Here is a 23581-nt window from a genome sequence, read left to right as displayed (position 1 = left end):
TAACAGATGATTAGCAGCCAGTTAGGAAGAATTTATTACTTCTTGTCCTTTCATTAGAGGGAACAGAGCGGTGACTAATGAATACTAATAAGCTAAAACCACAATCTGCGTAGATGGCTTTTTATTAGGGGAAAAACATTTAACCAAGCTTCTTAGCGCCTCTCCCAGCAGAAGAAAATGACATGACAAAGAAATATTTAATAACTAATCTGTATTTTTCCTAAAAACTTACAAAACTAGAAAAGGAAAGAATAAAAGCATATAGTGTACTATCAATATAAATATAAAAATATCCAAATAACTTAAATAATAACAATTACATATTTTTGTGAAGTGTATTAGGATGAAAAAAAATCTGAATATTCAAAGAAGTACTTTCCATGGTTCCCTGCAGTTCAAGCTTTAACAGCAAATAATCGTGATGAATCAGTTATTGAAATAATCAACTAATTTAGCAATCAATTAACCATTAACTGGAGTATGCTGACTCAAAAAAAAGCAATTGTTTGAGTCTGTATACTCAAAATATACAGACTGAATCAGTCAGAGCAGCAATTAAGCCAAACTGCACAAAAGATATACACATTTGTCATTTAAGATGGAAAAAAAAACCTTCTTTGTCTGTATAAGAAGGTTTTTACAGTTCTGGGTAGTTCTAGCTTCACCTGGTACAAATTCATTTCTTCAAAAAAATAAAAAACAAATAAATAAATCTGCTATTACACTATGATAATGTTAAGTTAAGCAGAAAGGGCTGAGCTTTGAAACTGATAATATTGATATTTTTTTAGCTGCAGATGCACCCTTTGCTAACAAAAGGATCAAACATTCACTAAAGGAATGTTACTTTATTGCATGTTAGGAAATAAAAACTTTATTTTCTTATTTCAAATGTAACATGAATGGTTTATTTGCAACTTTTGGTGTATTTCTAATATTGTATGAAATGGCTTAATTGGTTAAATGAAAAAAATCTTCTGAATTTGCCCAATTCTTTATCTGATTAATTGATTAATCGTCAGAATAATCGATTACTAAACAATCATTAGCTGCAGCTCTAAACTTATACAAACGCTAAGAAATTTAACAGTCAAGCAAACAAGTCTACTTTAAACCTTGCAAAAAACATGCAAATAGATATGAATACTTAGCACACAAAAAACTGACAAATGTGCTTCTGATTCGTCGATGAGGAGAAAACTCACTAACAAGGAAAATTAGCAGGAACATCTGTGACTCTCACTTCAACCATTATGTTTATTCTCGTCCCTTTCTCTCCCTCCCTCGTTCTGCTGCTGCTTAGACACGCCCTGCATTGCTATCATTGGCAAATGGATCCCAAGGGAAAGGGTGATTGACAGACGCGTTGCGATGCAGAGCACATGTGCTCACACCCATACACACAAATGCAGATGATTGGCAGGCACGACATCAGACTGTGACATCCCAATGGCTTCCTGTCACCGTGCTTGATTGGCAGAGTCCTTCCTCTGTTTCAAACATGTGCTCTGTCATTATTAGGCGACAACAGGCAAAGGTTGGTTGGAGGAAAGCAGATGATGCAGATGCTTTCCTTAAAGTGTCTACATATTGTGAAGGGAGAGAATTTTGAGAGATCTTGGTTCATGTTTTATCCATTTTCAAAAGTACAAACAGAAATGTCAAGCTTATATTTTTTTAGTGGTTAGGCTTTAATATGGAATATGAATGAACTACAGAAAGTACGGAAGTGATGCACAAATGGAAGGAAGCATGGAAGTGTAGATAAATAGATGGATGCTTCGGCAGATGGATGAATCAACAGCAGCAAATGTTCTGATTTCTGAATATTTTGGTGTTCACAAATCACAGGCAGAAGTGGGTAGTGACCAGTTACATTCACCTGAGAATTTTTATGGTGACTCTAACCACCTCTGATCACAAAGTTCATCCTCTATTATCATTTATCAACAGGTGGCAAGTTTCTGAGTGTGAGTTAATCTCTGATTTTTCAGGAAAATTATGTTCCACAGGAAAAAAAAAAATATCCACAAATAGGTGAACCTGCAAATACTAAATCACAAATAAGCGAGACTTCACTGTACTTCATATTCCAGACTTTTCTAAACTTTTACTCAAACCTAGGATCCAAGACCATATCTTGAAGACTTATCCAAAACTGGAAACGATTTACATCAAATGCTAGATGCATGATTCTATCCAGGCTGAAAAACACAATTTAAATCAAGTTTAAGTCTTTTCTGCACTTCTCTATTCCCATGTAGATTTAAAATCTATCCTGATTCTGAGAGAAAGGACATTTACATTTTTGTTTTCTGTAGACAAAGTGTATATTTTTCTGGACAATAATTTTACCCAAATAAAACTTATTCTGTGCAAGCAATAGCAACTTTTATGTAAATAAAAATACCAAACAAAGATAATTCATTTGTTTTCTGATATAGACAGATGTCAAAAGAAAGAACTGAGGTGACAATGTACAATAAGATTTTTTTTTTTATATATATTATTTTATATTGATGGTACAAATAATTAGCCAGAAAAGCAATCATTTTCTCTTAGAAAAGGTTTCATATTTTTCTCAGTGCTAAAACCACCATTTACATTTAGCCAAGCCATATCTGCACCTGTAACAGTTACACTAATCACCTTGAGGTGTCAAAACTCCAAGAGACATCTTAGTTCAAACACAGATAGAGGATAACCAATCACAAAATATTCATCAAATGCTGAGTGCTGCACCATCAACGAAAGGCCATTTTCTGCCATCACCATTTTCATACATGTTCAAAAACACAGAGACATACAGTATCTACAGATTTGGGCTAATATGCCTCGCATGAAGCTCAACCATTACGCGGCCCACAATGGAGCTAGTCAGTCCTAATGGGCCCCACCGTGGTGATGGGCTAATAGTCCCAACGATGGAGCACTTTAAGTCTAACAGAGGTGCTGCATTAGGACTGGTAGGAGAGAGTAAAAATAGTGGGTGAGGAGCTAGAAGGAAAAATAAATGGTAGAAGGTTAGAGAAAGTATAATTAGTCACCAATGAGAGGAAAAGAAAGAGAACAGAGTCAAGGCTCAAAGGCTCCTTTGCTTGGCGGCTCCATTCATAATTATGCCGCTTTCTGGGTTTTAAGTTTAGCTGAGCCAGTAGCACAAAAACATACAGATATGAACATGCAAAAATAATAATAAAAAAAAGAGTGACAGAGTGAGCAGTAAGAGCAGCAGTGCTTGATTATATGCCAGCAGGAGACCAAGCATTCATTATCATAGATTCACCATAAATTTGCACTATTTTAAAGCCGAAAATGAGCGGCGGGCACAGATATTTGCAATACATTGCAACAACACAATGCCCTGGCAGGAGCGGCGGCCATCCGTTTATCATTGCTGCCAGACCTTGTCCTTTCCAAGTCTAGGCCTTATTATAATTTGTACAGAGGACTCTACTTCATTGTGCCTTTCATGTCCACCGAAATGCATGAGTCAATTATTAATGTAATATCTGATTAACTAAAATACATCTAAGAAATGTATTAAAACTTAAACTTTTAATCTGAACTAAACAGGAAAAAAATTGTAAAAGGGTCACATAATTGTAGCACAGTTTGGAAAGTGCAAAAACAAACCTCCCATCCCATGAGCAAACTATATAACAACCATCTGACTGTGTGACCAATCATGTTTAATCATCATATGAATATTCATCATGGTGGGATGGTAACCATGGAGGGAGCACACACACACACATACGCATACAAATACACACGCAGATGATGGGCATATCTGATTGGCAGGTGGCGACAGTTCAGATGACAGAGCCAGCTGTCCACATTAAAGGGCATTTCAAACAAACATTTGGAGTCTGACTTTCATGGCTCAGTTGAAAATTAGAGTTGGGAACCTTTTATACAAAAATGTGAATATTTATTTCTAAGAGTTGCTTTTTTGTCAAGCTATAAAAGGTTCCATTAAGTTATCCAACCTTCCTGAATTTTGTTTTTTTCCCCAGCCTGTTTAAGGTCATGCCATACAATCTTAATTGAATTTAAGTCTGTACTTTTATTCTGGCGTGCTTTGGATCATTGTTATGCTGAATAACTATAATAATAACTATAACTTTTGTCCTACAGAGCAAAATTCATGGTTTCATCGGTTTGTCTGTGTCCTGAAGAAGACCCAGACTTTTCATGATTTACACGTCCATTGAATCAGAGCTAATAAAATCTCAGGGTGGGAGTTATTGCTTTTTTCCCCAGGATACTTAGGTTTTTTCTCTTAAAACTGAATAGCAACAAATCTTAAAACAAATGTTTGTGCTTATTCACGTTATCTTGGTTTGATATTAAAACTTGCCTATTTATGTATAAAAAATTTCAAGAAAATATAAGAAATCTGTAAAGTGATGAACACTTGTATGATTTTGACTTCTTTTACCTTTAACTTGGAAAATGTAAATAAGATAAAGAAAAAACTGTAAACAAACAGAAATAGATGTCATCATTGTAAACATAACAGTTGCGCTTTAGCATGTATTCCAATAAGACCAAGTACAATTGAGTAAGGTTGAGTAATCTATACTGCCACCCCTCCAGACCATTAGGCCAATCAAAGGTGCCCTCAGATGAATATGACAAATCAGCAGCTCTGCCTGGATTGAACTATACTGAATAGGTCCAATTTGCTTTCTCAGTCTACCACCATTACATGCAATCAAATGCAGATACGGGAGCAGGAGCTGAGAGGAGCAGATGGAGAAGAAAAATTGGAATGATGCAAAGATTAGGAGAGGTGGGTGCTGACAGAGGGAGAGAGGGGAGGGGAGGCGAGGTATGATACCGAAATATGACTAGAGAAGAGAGGAGGATTGAAAGGTTGAGACTATCAGTAGGCTCTTATCGAGACACTCTTATGGTGATGAGTGATGAGGTGTAGAGGAAAGGTCTAAAAATATCACTGGATGTCATATATGGTTTCTTACAGTGCTTGTGGCTGAGTGTGATGGGAAAACAGGTAGTCAGGAGAAAAGATGGAGGTGTATGTTCGAAGACGGAAATGTCATTTATGCATGTAGCATGAGAAAACGGTCATCAACAAAAGTGGTTGGTGGTGCTGACATTACCTGTTTTGAACACTGGAGCACTTAAAACCTCCTAAGATGATAAGCTTTAAGTGAGGGGAGAGAAGAAATACACCTCATGGTATGTCAAGTAATTCAACTAGATTAAAGAGAAAGAAATTAATGCAGGGAGGACCAATGTATACATTAGTGGTGCACAAATCACAAAAAAACCCAAACATCCGAGGCCTCAACAAAAAGTCTTTATGTGTTATAAAGTTAACTTTCTTGCTTATAAAATGGAGATAATAAACAATTAAGTTATAACATTTCTAATTAATATTTCTATTTCTTCAGTTTACTGCTAATCTTTTTTTTTTTTTTGTCATTTTAGGATTATAATCCAACTCAGGGGTCTGCAACCTTTACAGTCCAAAGGTATGTTTTCACCAAATGTCACATGGGATTTTGAAAGAAGAAAACTTCTCATTTTTGATGACTACTGTATCCAATCTCTTGCAATTTTCAAAGAGCTAATGTTTTATTTCTGTTTTTAGGTCTTACAATAAATAAAAACATATGTTGTTAGAAAAAAAGAGGATGATATTTCCTTTTATGGGATGGTTTGGGAAAATAATGCAACTAAAAAGACACATAGTCTCTCACCTAATGGGATGAAAAGTAGCATCTTTTAGGAAATGGATAACTTGTTTATGTTATTAGTATTTAAAATATTAGTTGTTATTCTGTGTGGAAGATCCAAAAAGCATCTCGAGGCACTGGTGCAGCAGGTTGCAGACCCCTGATCTAACCTTTTACAACATTAAACATTAGACAATATTTAAAAAAATAAAATAAAAAATGTCTATAATAGTATAAAACTGGTGCCACAATAAAGGTATGTTTAAATTTTTTTCTTAAGAGTCCTTAAATAAGCTTTTAACTCATGTCTTTGACTATCATGCAGCCATTTTTTGCAACCAATTTTTATAAGTCACAGTTTATTTGCGAGAGCATGGCTGGCAAGACTGAGTTGCATTTTTCACTCTTTGCAATGACATTCACAGCAAAAAATAAAAAAGCTGCTGTGGTGTCCTATCAGCGTGATGTGACCTGAACTGCAAGCTGCACTCAGCTGAAACACGTGTTAATGAATTTTGTGATGAACAAAGTGAGAAAACTTGTGATAAAACTGTAAACAGGACTTTCTGTCAACAATGGCTTTCCCTTTTCCAAAAAGACCAGATGTACGGCGGGTACAGCTAATACGTGTCCTATCAATCGGTTCAGCCATCTAAGCTATGGGTCTCTGCAGCTTATTCAGAGTTGCCAGGCACATTTCTGCTATCTCTCTGATCAATGCTCCCCTTGCGTGACCTGTCAGTTTATGAGGAAGGCCATGTTTCGGTCAGTATGCAGCTTCAGAATTTTTTAAACTCAGAATATGAATGAGAGAAACTATAAGAGAAAGAAGCAAATACTGTTGCAGAAAAGCGCAAGAAAACGTATTCAATTAAACTAAATTTGCTCGTATTAGTTTAATTGTCCAATATTTCACTTTAAATAACATGTAATTTTGAGATGAAATTACTGTGATAAAAAGGGACTTTGAAATCTGGAAGTGTTTTTCTGTGTTCTGGTTCAAACAGATTGCTTTTGAAAGCCTGTTTTGAAAGGCTGCAGCTATATTTTGAGTATCAAATTGCATGCAAGTGTTTTTCTTAAGATCGGTATCTATGTAATGGTCATGTGAAAACCCACTTCAAAAACTAGCACAGTGAACAAAAGAAACAGAAAAACTGTTATGGGGTAGTTTTTTTTGTTGTTTTGTTTTTTTAAGTTGAAAGCGCAAACTGTTCATTGAAACACTCTGCTCCATTCATGCTGTGTTTCTATGAAGGCTGCATTCACACTGCGAGATAGTGTTAAAGTTAATAACACAAAATAGCTCCCGCAGATAATTTTCACCACCTCTTAAGGAAACTGGGGCACCACTAAGAGTAGTTCGCCTGTACCTGGGAGCAAAAGATAAAGCTTGACAAGGGAAAAAAAGACCTCTACATTTATGTCGTCTCTTTAGTGTGAGGCAGAGCAAACTGTGCACATAGTTTTCCGTGACAGACTTTATGGATACGATTTTCACATTAAGAATAGATTTGCTGTCAGCTGGAGTCAGCTTGCTGCATTGAGCACAACTCTGACATAAAGTCCAGTAAATAAAAAGATTCTCCTGAAGTGTCCTTTGTGTTGAACAACACCCAAAAGTTGAGAAAATTTAAAGGGGAATGTCAGGGCAGGGTCCCTGCAAGGTTGGAACACTGAAACCAGAAGTTTACAACTATTATAGGAACACATTGCTCAACAACTTCAAAATCGATCTATAGACGGCGGCATCCGTTATTGCTTCCATAAACGGTACTCTGCTGTGTGACGTCTTTGTTCTTTTTCTGCACAAGCGGTTCACTTTGAGGTCGTAAATTGTTCACACACAAGATGGATTGCAGGTGAACTTAATTAGTAGTATGAATGACCACGCAAAACCCCCCAAAAAATTGGAATTAAGCATCAAGATCTGTTGTATGAACATAGCCTGACTTATCCACTCTGAAGTACTGAATTTAACTTCACACAGTAAAACAAGGTCTACATTAACTCGTTCTATTTAAACTTCCGGATTCAACTGCATATATAAAGCAATATAGGAGAAATACTTTCAGAGAGCTTACAAGAATGTGTCTCAATGAAATAAAAAGTGATCAAAAATGTCTGCCATTATATGAGGCTCTAAGGCAACCAAACCAAAACAGGCAGGTTTCACCAAAAGCTGCTAAATTCTGTTTTTTCGACTCAGACTTAAAATACTTAAACAATAAATTATTAGTTTATACACAATAAGGCCTGCTTAATGTATTTAACTTTACAGTTGGAGTAGAGCTGGGGGATATGAAGAAAATCTAATATCCTGATATATTTTTGCTATATCAAGATACACAATATATATCACATTAGTCTTAAATGAGCTCCAATGTTATTTTAAACTATACTCCTTGCAGGATAATGTCACCCAAGCAAATTTCCACCCCCATTTCCCTGCTAGACATACATGTAAGCTCATATAAAAAGGGATGAAGTATTTTCCTATGAACTATCTACACTAAGACTAGATAACAAGGTCAGAAATAAGTTTTAACTAAGAAAAAAATAGTGAGGGAGAGAGAAGTAGGTCAGTTATGCTTGACTTTGACAAACAACAAATAGATGTGCTGTGGGAAAAGACCTACACACAAATTGACAGATCAGTAAAGCAGGTGTTTAAATTAGCTAATCAGCCACCGCTGTGTTAGCGTGGCTAATGGCAGCGGTGGCTAATCTACCACAGTGATCACTTATTAATAATCGCAAAATACACATCAAGTCTAAAAGCATAAAACTGTAACAAACTGAATGTTTTGTTCTATGTGGGGGTAATGTTGGAGTGTTTTTAGTGCTGAATCCTGATACATAAATTTGCGTTGTTATCAGTTGCTATAGCAACAAGTCTACATACATAGTTTTGAGTTATTTTCCCCATTGCATAGCACTAAATGAATCCTACCTACAGCTCCAGGTTTCACTTTAATGGACTACTTCTTTTTTTTTTCGAAATAGTTTATTGGTACTTGGAACATATTAAACATGGCATTGCAGGCTATTCAGAAATCATTTCTCTTAAATACAACTCCTCAATTACGGTAAACTAAAAGAAGATAAGAACAAGGATATTATAACAAAATCTCTGTATGTTAACAGTTGAGCAGGACCGGGGTGACTCCTTACTTTAACGGACTAGTTCTGCGGTGAAATAAATTTGAGGAACAACCTTTTGCGGCAATAGTTTTATAACATTAACTCATTTTGTTCGACATCCTCCATATAAAATCTGAACTACTGCCAGATTATTGATCCAGCGCTATTTCTCTTCGGAACTAGACTAGTTCATCTGATTCCTCTTCAGTTACTGTCTCATTCACAACTCACCTCAAACCCTCGCTGTCACCATGTTGTTTGTTTTCTCCACGCAGAGTGATTGGTAGAACATTTTCAGGTTGGGAGGGGGGAAGGACTAGTGATGCATTCATAGGATATCAGATAAACCATACTCGCAGTGAATTTGACGGCGAAAGTTTATTATTTGAAAGACAATTTATACTCAATGGTTACAATATAGCCATTTTAACTATTGTAAATTGAAAATATCGCGATACATCGAGTATACTTGATACATCGCCCAACCCTAAGTTGGAGCATAAGGTTACTGACTTTATAAATATGGTTTGTTCAATTTGAGTGGATTTTTAGATCTATCCATCATTCCCAACAAAATAAGTCACTTAACTTTTTTTTTTTCATTTTTCTTACGAAAGCATTTAAACTGCATAAACAAACACAACGAACCAACTAAGTCAAACATTAAGAAACTATCTAGTCAACCATCTCTGAACAAAAGAGAACTAACAAGAAATTGCAACTCAGAGATCCTTTGCAACTCCAACAAAAAACAAAAAAACAAACAATGGTATAATCAAAGTAACCTAAAGTAACAAAAAGAAAACATGATCCATGCCTTCTGGAGATCTGTACCTTGCTCAAAAGGACATTTAAATGTTGAGAGAGAACACAAATGATCAATCTTCATCCCTGTGACAGGTGATTGACCGGTCTACCACCTGAGCCAGAGATCTCTTTAAAACATTCTTTAAATGAAGAAAGGATGGTTCAGCTTAGTGCTCCATCCAGCTGAGGCTGGAAAAAAGTAAAGAAACTCTGTCAAATGAAAAACAAATCCAGCTACTCACCTCAGAAGACCGAAGCCTATTTTCTTGCCCTTCTTTTCTGTTTCCTCTGTCTCTTCTGCTTTCTTCTTCTCCTTTTCTTTTCCTTTCCCTTTATTCTTTTCCTTCTTCTTGGTTTTCTCTTTCTTTTTCTTCTCTTTTTTGGTTTTCTCTTCTGTTTGATCAGCAAGTCCCTGGCGGGACGAACTACTAGCAGGAGTGTCACGGCCTGAACTCAACTCTGAACCTTCATCTGCAGGATTTAACAGGAGGAGAAAAAGACGGAGACAGACGTGAGTGGATTGAAGAACACTGGAAACAGCAGAAAAAGTTGTTAACACTTCAGCAGTTTTGCTCGTATTATGCCCCACATAATCCCACAGAGTGACAAAAAACAATCAAGGCTATGTAATGGTTACCACAGCAAACATAATAAACAATTCAAAGAAAAACTGATTTGCACTCAAGTTTCTTCACTCCACATCTTGACGGGATATTTATCAACCTCACAGTGAACTAATTAACTCAAAGAAATAAGAACCCAAAGATTTCAAAGAATGAACTACAACGCCTCATTAATTCATCAGCAGGCTGAAGCTCTGGCCGTGCATAACAATGATCCCTCACACAAACACACACCAAAACACGCCGACTATTCATCGGACGGAAAAAGATGACCAAACTCAAATTAGATACTTCAAATTGGATCCAATTTTGTGTGGATATTAACTTCAAGTTTAATTACGTAGACGGTCTGTTTGTAGACTGTAACTGTGTGTGTCATTCATGTGTTTTCCTTGCAGCAGTGTGAAGCAGCGTGAAACTCTGAAAGATTTTAATGAACAAATGTGTGATCCATTTAAATCTAAAATCAGTGGTGGGCGCTGCTAACTGGCAAGTTAGTTATGCTAACCCTAAAGCGCTAATCATAAACATTATTTAGCACATATAACACATGTCAAAGACACTACGTGTTATATTGACCTCTACAGGGAAATGAAAATACTGTATAAAAAATAACAATACAGAAAGTTGACTTCACATCATAAAATTGGCTTCTCTCAAAATCTTCTACCCTTTCCGACAGTAAGGCTCCAAACCGCATCACGCCCGACTCACTTCCTGCTACCCATGCAGATTTTGATATTTTTTGGAGTCAGAGATTTTCAAAGGAAAGCATCTCAGATTATGATTGGATGCTTTGTAAACAAAGACATGTTAAACAAACAGCCATTGAGAGGAGTCATCCTGGATAAAGAGATGTTAGTTTGTCGCCATAAAAGTTGATCAGATTTTGTGAGTTTGGCTGACGATCTTACAAAAGGAGGAAAACACCTTGAAGCTGTGATGCTGATGGACTCATGGAGACGTTAAGGCTCCATACAGAGCATGCAACCATGGCAGAGCTGACAAACTTGGAGCAACATTTGTTTTCAAAGAAATGAATGAACTGGATGATGAACTTGTTTTAATAGCAACAAAAGAATCTGTAATTTATTACAGCCTTGTAGCTTTGATTGTACTGCTCAATGTGCTCAAGTATAAATCATTCAACAGTTTCTCATCATCTTGTGCTATTTTTTTTTATATAGCTTAAACAGTATCTTGTAACAAATGTTGTCGCCACTGCAATGTGGAAGCAAGGGGTCAATTTATTGGTGCTCAGCTCATATGCTTGCTCTCAGTCTGTGTCAACTGTTCTCATTTAGCTCTGTTTTATGTTTAAAGGTTAATAATCTGGTCAGATGTTAGATTATTGGCCAAAGGGGTTTGTATTTTTCCATAAAGCATGAGCTATTCTCTGTTTTTTGCAATTTTGGTTGTAAGCCTAATCTATAGAAATCTCAATATTAAGTGAAACTTTGGTTTTGGAGTCTGTAGTTACTTTTACTACTGGATTATGTGGAAGGAACGTTACAAAATCAATCCTGCTCTTTCCATCCATTTATTCATATATCCATCTATATATTTACATCTCTTATTTCAAATGAACATTACTCACAAATCTGACCCACATTGTCTTCAATGCGCATCAAAGCATGTGTTGGTTGCGATTTCATCACATAAATAACAAACGTGTCTGAATCGGTGCAGACACGTTACTAAAGCAGCACGAAGCAAGGGTAAAACTGGCTTCTGGTCAGCTGTTCTGAGAAATCCCACAAATCAAATGATGAAACAAATCTGTGACAGCTCTGTACAGGCTTACTGTAGCTGCAATGCAGAGCCATCCATCCATCCATCCATCCATCTTCTTCCGCTTATCCGAGGTCGGGTCGCGGGGGTAGCAGCTTCAGAAGGGAGGCCCAGACTTCCCTCTCCCCAGCCACTTCTTCTAGCTCCTCCGGGGGAATCCCGAGGCGTTCCCAAGCCAGCCGAGAGACATAGTCCCTCCAGCGTGTCCTGGGTCTTCCCCGGGGCCTCCTCCCGGTGGGACGTGCCCGGAACACCTCACCAGGGAGGCGTCTAGGAGGCATCCTGACCAGATGCCCGAGCCACCTCAACTGGCTCCTCTCGATGTGAAGGAGCAGCGGCTCTACTCTGAGTCCCTCCCGGATGACTGAGCTTCTCACCCCATCTCTAAGGGAGAGCCCAGCCACCCTACGGAGAAAACCCATTTCGGCCGCTTGTATCCGCGATCTCGTTCTTTCGGTCATGACCCAAAGCTCATGACCATAGATGAGGGTGGGAACGTAGATCGACCGGTAAATCGAGAGCTTCGCTTTTTGGCTCAGCTCTCTCTTCACCACGACGGACCGGTACAGCGCCCGCTTGACAGCAGACGCTGCGCCAATCCGCCTGTCGATCTCCCGCTCCCTTCTTCCCCCATTCGTGAACAAGATCCCGAGATACTTAAACTCCTCCACTTGGGGCAGGACACCCCCCCTGACCCGGAGAAGGCACTCTACCCTTTTCCGGCTCAAGACCATGGCCTCGGATTTGGAGGCACTGATCCTCATCCCGGCCGCGTCACACTCGGCTGCGAACCGCTCCAGCGAGAGCTGCAGATCACGATCTGATGAAGCCAAAAGGACCACATCGTCTGCAAAAAGCAGAGATGAGATCCCAAGGCCACCAAATCGGATCCCCTCAACACCTTGGCTGCGCCTAGAAATTCTGTCCATGAAAGTGATGAACAGAATCGGTGACAAAGGGCAGCCCTGGCGGAGTCCAACTCTCACCGGAAACGAGCCCGACTTACTGCCGGCAATGCGGACCAGACTCTGACACCGGTCATACAGGGACCTGACAGCCCGTATCAAAGGGCCCGGTACCCCATACTCCCGGAGAACCCCCCACAGGGCTCCCCGAGGGACACGGTCGAACGCCTTCTCCAGGTCCACAAAACACATGTAGACTGGTTGGGCGAACTCCCATGCACCCTCCAGGACCCTGCCGAGGGTGTAGAGCTGGTCCAGCGTTCCACGACCAGGACGAAAACCACACTGCTCTTCCTGAATCCGAGGTTCGACTATCCGACGGACCCTCCTCTCCAGGACCCCTGAATAGACCTTGCCAGGGAGGCTTAAGAGTGTGACCCCTCTATAATTGGAGCACACCCTCCGGTCCCCCTTTTTGAACAGGGGGACCACCACCCCAGTCTGCCAATCCAGGGGAACTGCCCCCGATGTCCATGCGACATTGCAGAGTCGCGTCAACCAACACAACCCTACAACATCCAGAGCCTTAAGAAACTCCGGGCGGATCTCATCCACCCCCGGGGCCCTGCCACCGAGGAGCTTTTTAACCACCTCGGCGACCTCGTCCCCAGAGATTGGAGAGCCCAACCCAGAGTCCCCAGGCTCCGCTTCCTCAGTGGAAGGCATGTTGGTGGGATTGAGGAGGTCTTCGAAGTACTCTGCCCACCGGCCCACAACGTCCCGAGTAGAGGTCAGCAGCACACCATCCCCACTATAAACAGTGTTGGTGCTGCACCGCTTCCCCCCCCTGAGACGCCGGATGGTGGACCAGAATCGCCTCGAAGCCGTACGGAAGTCTTTCTCCATGGCCTCTCCAAACTCCTCCCACGCCCGGGTTTTTGCCTCAGCAACCGCCCGAGCCGCATGCCGCTTCGCCCGCCGGTACCCATCAGCTGCTTCCGGAGTCCCACAGGCCAAAAAGGCCCGATAGGACTCCTTCTTCAGCCTGATGGCATCCCTCACCGAAGGTGTCCACCAGCGGGTTCGAGGGTTGCCGCCGCGACAGGCACCGACAACCTTGCGGCCACAGCTCCGATCGGCCGCCTCGACAATGGAGGCACGGAACACGGTCCACTCAGACTCCATGTCCCCCACCTCCCCCGGGACGTGTTCGAAGTTTTGCCGGAGATGGGAGTTAAAGCTCCGTCTCACAGGGGATTCCGCCAGACGTTCCCAGCAGACCCTCACAACACGTTTGGGCCTGCCAGGTCTGACCGGCTTTCGCCCCCACCACCGGAGCCAACTCACCACCAGGTAGTGGTCAGTGGACAGCTCCGCACCTCTCTTCACCCGAGTGTCCAAGACATACGGCCGCAGATCCGATGAAACGATGACAAAGTCGATCATCGAACTGCGGCCTAGGGTGTCCTGGTGCCAAGTGCACATATGGACACCCTTATGCTTGAACATGGTGTTCGTTATGGACAATCCATGGCGAGCACAGAAGTCCAGCAACAGAACACCGCTCGAGTTCAGGTCGGGCGGGCCGTTCCTCCCAACCACGCCCCTCCAGGTCTCACTGTCATTGCCCACGTGAGCGTTGAAGTCCCCCAGCAGAACAAGGGAGTCCCCAGGAGGAGCACTCTCCAGTACCCCCTCTAAGGACTCCAAAAAGGGTGGGTAATCTGAACTGTCGTTCGGCCCGTAAGCACAAACGACAGTCAGAACCCGTCCCCCCACCCGTAGGCGGAGGGATGCTACCCTCTCGTTCACCGGGGTAAACCCCAACGTACAGGCGCCGAGATGGGGAGCAACAAGTATGCCCACTCCTGCCCGACGCCTCTCACCTTGGGCAACTCCAGAGTGGAAGTATGTCCAGCCCCTCTCAAGGAGACTGGTTCCAGAACCAGAGCCGTGCGTCGAGGTGAGACCGACTATTTCTAGCCGGAACCTCTCGACCTCACGCACTAGCTCCGGCTCCTTCCCCACCAGAGAGGTGACATTCCACGTCCCAAGAGCCAGTTTCTGCAACCGAGGATCGGACCGCCAGGGTCCCCTCCCTCTGCTGCCACCCATCCCACACTGCACCCGACCCCTTTGGCCCCTCCCACGGGTGGTGGGCCCATGGGAGGGGGGGCCCATGTTTCCTCTTCGGGCTGAGCCCGGCCGGGCTCCATGGGTAAAAGCCCGGCCACCAGACGCTCGCCATCGTGCCCCCCCTCCAGGCCTGGCTCCAGAGTGGGGCCCCGGTGACCCGCGTCCGGGCGAGGGAACACCAAGTCCAAAGTTTTCCTTCATCATTGGGGTCTTTGGAATGCAGAGCCATTCTATTTTTTTGTTTTAATTTCTGAGCCAAATGAATGCAAAAGGATTTGAGCTGCAGCTGCTGTCTGATTGTATATTGGTATTTTAACTGCTCCCAACCGCAGAGTTTACTTTAACACAGTGCAATGTGTCTGTTGGCTTCAAGTGACTTTTTGGAGTAACTGTAGAAGGACTTACAGCATTTATGGGGTGACAGATGGCATCTCAGGAAAAATGTTGTTGTTGGGTTGAAAACCCGGTTACTATGGTTCATTTAAACAAGCTGGAGTGACAAAACTACAAAATACTGATCGACAGTGAGACTTGCAGGTGCTATTCCATTGCCTGCTTGGCTTGCTGATATAAACAGCTCTGGTGACACTTGTATTAAATGCTCATCTAAATTGAAGTATAAAATATATCTTATTAAAACAAATTTATGTCAGAATCAGATCAGTATTTTCACAAACCAAGGGGACCTTTCTGCACTGAAAGTAGTAATATGTGAAGACGTCATGCATTCTGGCATATATGACACAGCGCTTAGCATGACGTCCCTGACAATACATTTGGCAGTTTCAAGTTAAACAACAAACACTTCTTTTCAAGAGAAAATAAAATGTGAAATTCAGTAGACGATGCACAATTAAAGTAATTTTAAAACCTACTAAGCTTATCTGACAACAAAGTAACAGTCTATCAGACATGCATAATTGGAAAGAAGAAGTAAATACAAAGAATGAAAGATACTCAGTGCTTCACAAAAGTGCACTGTGTCAAATATCAGCAACTCTGAAAGTGCTGAACAGTTAGAAAGACGGTGACAGATGTGGCCACTGCATGTGTGGTGTTGACATGCCCTATTACTCTTATCCTGTGTGAGCGTAGTGATCTGAAACAGGCCGACTCATTACTGTGGTGGTGACTGATAAGAGTTAGCTGCTAATAATGCAGCTGGGAATTGAATATGTGTTGATGTTTTGAGGCATGAGGCGCCTGCTGCAAGACTCTTGTCACACTTTGTTGGAGAAAATGCGATCCAGGAACGCCTCGCGCGTGGAGGTAAGCTGAGAATGCATCAATCAGCGGGTGGAAAAATTCACCTAAAGGCACCGAAGATGAATGCGAGCGATTAGATGCAACATTTAAAGATAGAAATCTCTGTTACTTTGGAAATGGGGACCTATGAAGTACTTTGAAAGCACATCACAGAGAGTGAAGTCGAACAGCTTTTCCCATTGACAGTAAAGTTAAAGAGCAGCAGCAGGGAAGCAACAGTGATTAAATGAATCAAAAGCAAAATAATAATAATTTGAGTAAAATGCATTATATTATTTTCTGTATAATTTACATGTTCTTCATTTACTTAGCAAAAAGTTATTTTTACTTGCCTTTTTTTCGCAAAGATAAACTTATTGAAGATAAGTTGCGGGCTGAATTTGTCTCTAAAATCTAGAGTAAAATTTGAACATTTTAATGAAAAAACAGCCTCCAATAGTGAAAAGCATAGTGAAGGGGAGATAGATGAAACTGATCTCAGACAAGGTGGAATTAAATAAAATAAATACAAAAGAAAATCTTGTGCAAACATTGTCATGCCTAAACAGCTGAAAATGAAATCTCGATTAAACTGTGATTTGATGTGGTAATTTGCAAAGTGTGAAAGAAAAGCTTCCTTCTTTTCTAAATGTACACGTCACTGTTGATATGATGTTTTTTAGTTTCAATCTCATGTCAACCGTATTTTTTGCTGATGGATTCACAAAGTTCTAATTATGTGAGTAATAGATCAATAATGATAGAAACATTTCCAAAATACTCATTTTAAGTACCAAAAAATTGCATTATTAGTCGGTTTGTTACAAGCTTTTCTTTTTTTATTGTGACATATTCTTATCTAATTAATTATTATATTATTATATCTAATGAAATGCTGCTCTGTACATTACAGTATCAATTACTCTATGACCAACATCAAACTACAAGCCATTATTACCAATTAATTTTGTAAAATGTTTGTAATTACATATTTTTTTATGGGAAAATACAATTTTTACCATCAAAAATTTTTTCACAGTTGACGTCCTAGTACAAGCTGTTATTACAAGGAAATTTTACAGTAATTTTGCTCTTACGTATTGTACAGTGACATTTTGACTATTATCCAACCAATATATTAATGTAAAATTTATGACATGTTACACATTGGTACTACCAGGTTATTATATTTAAATTATTTTGGTAGTTGCATGCTACAACCAAATTGTTACATTTTGTTACTAAACTATAACCTTATTATTACCATGTTGTAATAGAAAGTGATTCCAGTAAATATTGACTGTGGAAGTCCAAAACATTACGTGGCAAAAAACACATATTGCCACACAACTCTTACCATCGTCTTCAGCTGGGCCATCATAGGATTTATCGATAGCTGCCCTGAAGCTCTCATTGCATCCTCTTCCCCTGACCATATTTGGGCGAGGGCGGTGGAAAGGGAGCATTTCGTTTTTCTTGTTGACCTCTGACATGGCCGTCTGGAGGCTCTCCAACGAACTGGACTTCTTCAAACCAAGAGTTGGTCCGAGTTCGACAGGCGTACATGGAGCTGGTGGAAACCAGATACAAGTTGTTACAGAAGTCAAAGAACTCAAATACATTGGGAACAAAAATGCAAATGTTTTGTTTCAGTCTTATGCCATCAAACATCCTTGCAGTATATTGCTCTGATTAAGGTAAACGCATAAGTTGATACTGAAAAGAATATGACATGGCTGAACTCTGGAGAACAGAGAGCAGAAAAAAAGTCTGATGTACTGAAATTTACAGTTGTTGGGGTTTTGATGGATTCCAGGTTGGCTTCACAGTTGTTGCCTTTCTATCCATCATCTCAAGTCTGGTGTAGGGAAAGACGTATTACTAAAGGAGGGAGGGATGAAGCCCAGAGGTTGATGAAGAGCTTTACGATGACAGAAGCATGTTGGAATTATTCACATGATAGAAACCAGACATGTAGTGGAGCTACACTTTCAAATATAAAAAAAAACACAGTTTATAACGAGTGAAAAAAAAAAATCTTTTTAATTAATAAAATCAAGTTTTGTGGAATGAAGCTAACAAAGAAGGATAAGGGTGACGGGACTGGCACCATGCACCATGTACAACAACTAAGACACTGATGATATCCGAGATAGGGAAAAAATGGGCAGCAGAGAGGACGACACAGGGGGAGAGCAAATTAAATTTCCTGCAGGGAATATCACCAGGGAAAACCCTGGTGGCAAAAAGGAGAGAGGAGAAAAATGGAAGACGAAAAGAGGAAAGCTGGGCCAGCTGCCAGCTCAAAATACTAGTAATCCTCTCTCACAAATACACACACACACACACCACACTTTGGATTCCTTGCTGGCTCTAGCTTGTCGATATGATGCCACTTTGATTCATGATAGCTAAACTTGCATCACTTTAGCTAATGATTCCCTATACACACTGATGGTTGTGGGTGTGTGTGTGTGTGTGTGTGGGGGTGTGTGTGTGGGTGTGTGTGTGTGTGTGTGTGAGAGAGAGAGAGCGCTCTGGGAGCGAAGGAGATGAGATGGCTGATGTGACTTCCACATCTATTTAAACAACCATTAACCATAGAATCGCACAAAGAGTAATAACAAACAGTAAAAGTATGCACATGCATAATGCAGGCCTGCTTCTCAAAGACACGGACAAAGGCCACAGAGTGTGAGGCCCTCATCCATAAACACACTCCACATGTCACTCAGAGGCAGGCTGCTCTATTAAATACCAAAGTGACTTCTAAAGGCAACTGCTATCACCGGGTTTTATTTAAGGGTATCGGAGAAAAAGAGTCTGAATACAAATGCAAGCTAAACTTTGCTTTTCTCTATGAATCTTTGTAAACAATGTTTTGTTCATTTTTTTTCTTTCCATTTCACATTTATGCATTACATAAACACAATAAAATGCATTGAAATACAAGAAGTGAAATTTGTTATTTGTTACATACAGTATGTATGACGGTTTTATTTAAAAAAGGGTTCAGTCCTCAACAGATCAACTGTGAGTAAATTCAGAAATTCCCAGCATGTGAACTGACTTCTGCATCTAAATCCAGAGAAGGATTGGGTTTTTCCTCACAGGTCACGTGATGGTAAATCAAACATTTCTTACATTCTGACACACACAGGGAGATCGTTGACCATTCACTCACACTCTCACTCAAACATTTCTGCTGTGAGAAGCAGGATTTGTGTCAGAAATGTAATTACTGTGGCGCAACTGCAAGAAGATAGTATTAAGCAGCTTTTAGAGAGAGGGAGGGATGACAAGAAAGACAAGAGTACCAAAATGGTTTTGGGGGAGATCGGCAGAGTCAGAAAGTGGGGTAAAGATCAACAAAACTCTGAAAGATGGGTACAGAAAAGCAGAGACACTGATCCTGGGAATGTACAGATGGGAGTGATAATAGGGCAATGACAAATAGAAAAAAAAAGGAAAAGAACAACTACAAACAAAACATAAATTAAACATGAAAAAGAAAGCCACAAAGAGAGAGGGAGAGAGGGAGAGTGAATGCCAAGTGATCCCAAAGCTACTTTGTTGGCAGAAAAAGCAGTGGGCTACTTTCAAAGTCAAAATTACACCAAGGAGCAGCTTATCAGCAGGCTTCAGCTTACAAAGCCAGCAGACTTACCAACAACCCCAACTTCTGGAGCACTAAACACACGGGGGCCCCAAATAAAGACGTCACTATTTTTATCTCCTTCACTATAAATGTGCAGTAATAAAGAGAGAAAATTGGTGTTTTAGTTGGGATAAAATTCAGCTGCTGTTGCTTTCCCTAGAGTAGAAATCCCTCAGCGTTACAGGCTAATATTTATGAAATACATCACATCCCTTATACAACCCAACCCAGTCGTGGAATGTTCTGAAAGACATATACACAGAATTCCTCACATAATAAACAATGGAACTATGTATTCAGTGTAATGACATGGCTGTTTACTTGAAATGATTTAGGTGTAAATATTTGACCGTTTGCATGTGTGTATCTGCTGTGTAATGATGTCGGATGTGGAGAAGAGTTCCTGAAGTGCTTTCAACTTCCAAACATAAATCAGGTTTGATGTTCCACATGCCCCCATTATAATTGTTGAAGCAACATAACGTTTTTAAAAGGTAAAGAGGCTACCAAAAAACTTTCCTTTAAATTACAAATTCTGCTGATTTCAATGAGTTAGATTTCTAGAATCACCCACTTTTAGCTTTTAATCATTGTAGATAAAAGGATAAAAATGGCCAGAGTAAATTTTTGCCAAAAAAGAACTTTTGAGATTCATTTCACATATTTTCAAGAAAAACACTTCTTCAAGAAGATTCTTCTTCTTGTCATACACTGAAAATAAAAGGACAAATTTCTAACTTTACAATTGAGTCATTTTGCTCAGATTTTGAGAGAGGACTTTAACCAGAAATCGCTACCTTCATTCTTAAACAAGGACCACTTGCTTTTATTGATTTTATTTATTTATATTTTCTCCAGAAAATAACTGATCACACTGATTGAATTCCAAACTGCTAATATTTTAGAAATTCACCTTTTAATTAACGAGTCGACTGCAAAAAATCTACAGAATGTCATGGCTGTTGAGTGTATTGGTTTGCTATTATGCTACCACAGCTAAAAAAAAACAACAAAAATGCCATCTATAAATATAAAAAAACAGAAACACCGATTGATCTGGTTAGTGATGTCGGACTGCTATTATTTTGAACACAACTATGCCTGCCAGGTAATTAATCACGATCTCAAAGACCAGAAGAACTGTACATTTATTCTGAAGATATCGACTTCCTTCAAAATATTATCTGACAGTTAATTGAGGGAAACGAATGGCCTTTCTTCCTCTCAAACTTGATATAAAATAGGGTCCAGCACATGTCAGTGATCACTACATAAAACCCAAGAGAGATAAATGACTGTGCCAGCAAGAAACGACAGCACTGACCATCTTCTGATTACTTCTCACCTTTATTAGCTTACTGGGGGAGATGGATAAGGGTCAAAGGCCATTCAATATACAGAGGAGCAGCCAACCCTACGCAGAGAAACAGTAATACATCCGCATGTGATGAACACACAACAAATGCCATGGAAAGAGCACGCAGTCTGAGAATGCTTTCAGGATTGAACACCTGCATGCGCACAGGCCCATAATGTACATTGGGTGAAATGAAAAACACGACTGCTTAGTTCAGCTGTTTGAATTCTTTATCTAATGTCGGCTGTGAGGAGCTAATGTGTGCCGGAATCGTGTAGTGTTTGACGACACAGGCGAACAAATTGAGCTGCACTCCCTGAGACAAATTAATCCATCAATCCGCATCAGTCCTAACAAGGTGGCTTTCAGGTTAAATCCAAAGCTAAGTCTGCGAGAGCCAGAGAGACCGGGAAACAATGGAAACCAAGACGACACCAGAAAAAAAACAAAAAAAAAACAAACAGAGAAAGACGGAGATGCGGAAATAAATGAAGACACAATCGCAGAAAAGGAGGAAGCAGAAGCGGGACCAGGAGCAAATGCAGCTCTCCAAAGACACAAATCTGGCAGCGCCTCATCAGTGTGTGATGCTTTTCAAAGTCAAACATCCACTGGGGACGGATTCAGACAATAGGCTGCACAGCGTCCCTCAGCATCACATGGACCCCCTGACACATACACACAGAGAGATGTTGTCCGTCCTATAAGCTTCTCTGCCTGTTTGCCAGACGCTAAGCCTGAATGGCGTTGGCAAAGAAAAGAGGGAATGAGAGCGAGGCAGAGACAGATAGAGCTGTCAGAGGAAGGAAAAACTGAGAATACAGAGCACTACAACGGCAGCAGATGAACACTGCATCCATTTAATGATGCTTTAAAGCATTATAAAAACTTGGCTAGCATCTACTCACAAGTACAGACACACATTTGAGCAAGTGGGACTGTGTGTTGGATGAGAAAACACACTTAAGTGCATTAGAGTAACAAGTGAGGCTATTTAAACATATAAAAAAAACTGGCCATCCTGGTCAGCAATTTGGCAGATTGCTAGACAATTTCCATAGTAAATATTGTCCAATATTTTCAGAGTTTTCAGTTAAATTCTTGGGCCGTTCACTCCTTGCAGTTAAACACAGGGGAACGTTTTTAAGATACCAAAAAAAGAACCTTTTCCGTGAATGATGCACTATGCAGGTGTAGTTTTGTATTGGGAGGTGTAAACATTTTTTACTCCTTAAATATCATATTTTCTGTAAACCTTTAATTAGGAATAAAGAATATTTGTTTATAAATACAAAATCTAAAACCCAGTCACTCTTGGTAAATATTGGTGTTATAAAGGGATTGCATTCAAATATACTAATATAAACCTTACTAGAAATACTGATTAAATGTACTGAATGAAATTTTCACAAAACTGATTAGCAGGAAGTCCAAGATCTTATTTATCAGTTCCACAGATGTAATAGGCAAGAAAACTTATAGGAAATAGAGAAAAATAAACAGACTTAAAAGTTATGACCCAAAAAGAATAGAAAGTATATCTATGCAGAAGCAGGAGAGAATAAGCTTTAGACAGTCACAACAAAATGTATTTAAGCATTAAAAAAGTGGATTTTGCATGATGAGTCCAAATCCCTTTAAGATTTGAACTGACTCTGAACAAATTATGCCCTGTACTATACTGTAAGAGAATCATCAATCTCTATAAAACCATCTGAAATTAACGCTTTATTAGTCTGAAAGCATGTCTGAAAATCATAAACAAAATGTTATCTGAACTATTTCCCAGAGTACCTTTTGTCTTGTTCACAGGGTTCAAGTTGTCTTCAATGAAACATGATGCTGGTTTAGAAATGAATTTATGAACAGGCAGAGAGAAAGTGAAGTTTTAAAGTTTGCAACACTTTTTGACATAAATTTCATTCATTGTATTGGCACTGAGATTTCTTAGAGGTGTCTATATTTTATGAAGAAATATGTAGCATCTAAATATGAAGAACATATTTAGAAATTCAAACTTTAATCGTCTTAAGCAATGGAAAGAAAAAAATAACTGGAAACATGAATGTCTTTTCTACTCCAGTTTATTTTTCCACACTTACCCAGACTTGGAAAGTACAAAAAACAAATTACCAATTTTTCCAGCGAATTTAGGACCATGTATGAACCTTGTATTTGTGATTCTGCCAGATATTCATTCCCAACCA

General features: G+C 39.9%; 1 protein-coding gene across 3 annotated transcripts in view; it reads right to left on the bottom strand.

Annotated features, from left to right (window-relative positions):
* The window catches only part of LOC116723171 (partitioning defective 3 homolog B-like), a 222210-nt gene that overhangs the window by 93308 nt on the left and 105321 nt on the right, over positions 1-23581 (bottom strand). For all 3 annotated transcript variants that reach the window (XM_032567857.1, XM_032567860.1, XM_032567859.1), the window contains exons 18-19: positions 17717-17929; positions 9902-10130 (exon numbers count right to left, since the gene is read on the bottom strand). In XM_032567857.1, coding sequence (XP_032423748.1) covers positions 9902-10130; positions 17717-17929 — 442 coding nt within the window. The remainder of the gene's footprint in view (positions 1-9901; positions 10131-17716; positions 17930-23581) is intronic.

This window comes from Xiphophorus hellerii, chromosome 7 (genome assembly GCF_003331165.1).
Source record: "Xiphophorus hellerii strain 12219 chromosome 7, Xiphophorus_hellerii-4.1, whole genome shotgun sequence".
Lineage (NCBI taxonomy): Eukaryota > Metazoa > Chordata > Actinopteri > Cyprinodontiformes > Poeciliidae > Xiphophorus > Xiphophorus hellerii.
This window is presented reverse-complemented; position numbering and strand designations above follow the sequence as displayed.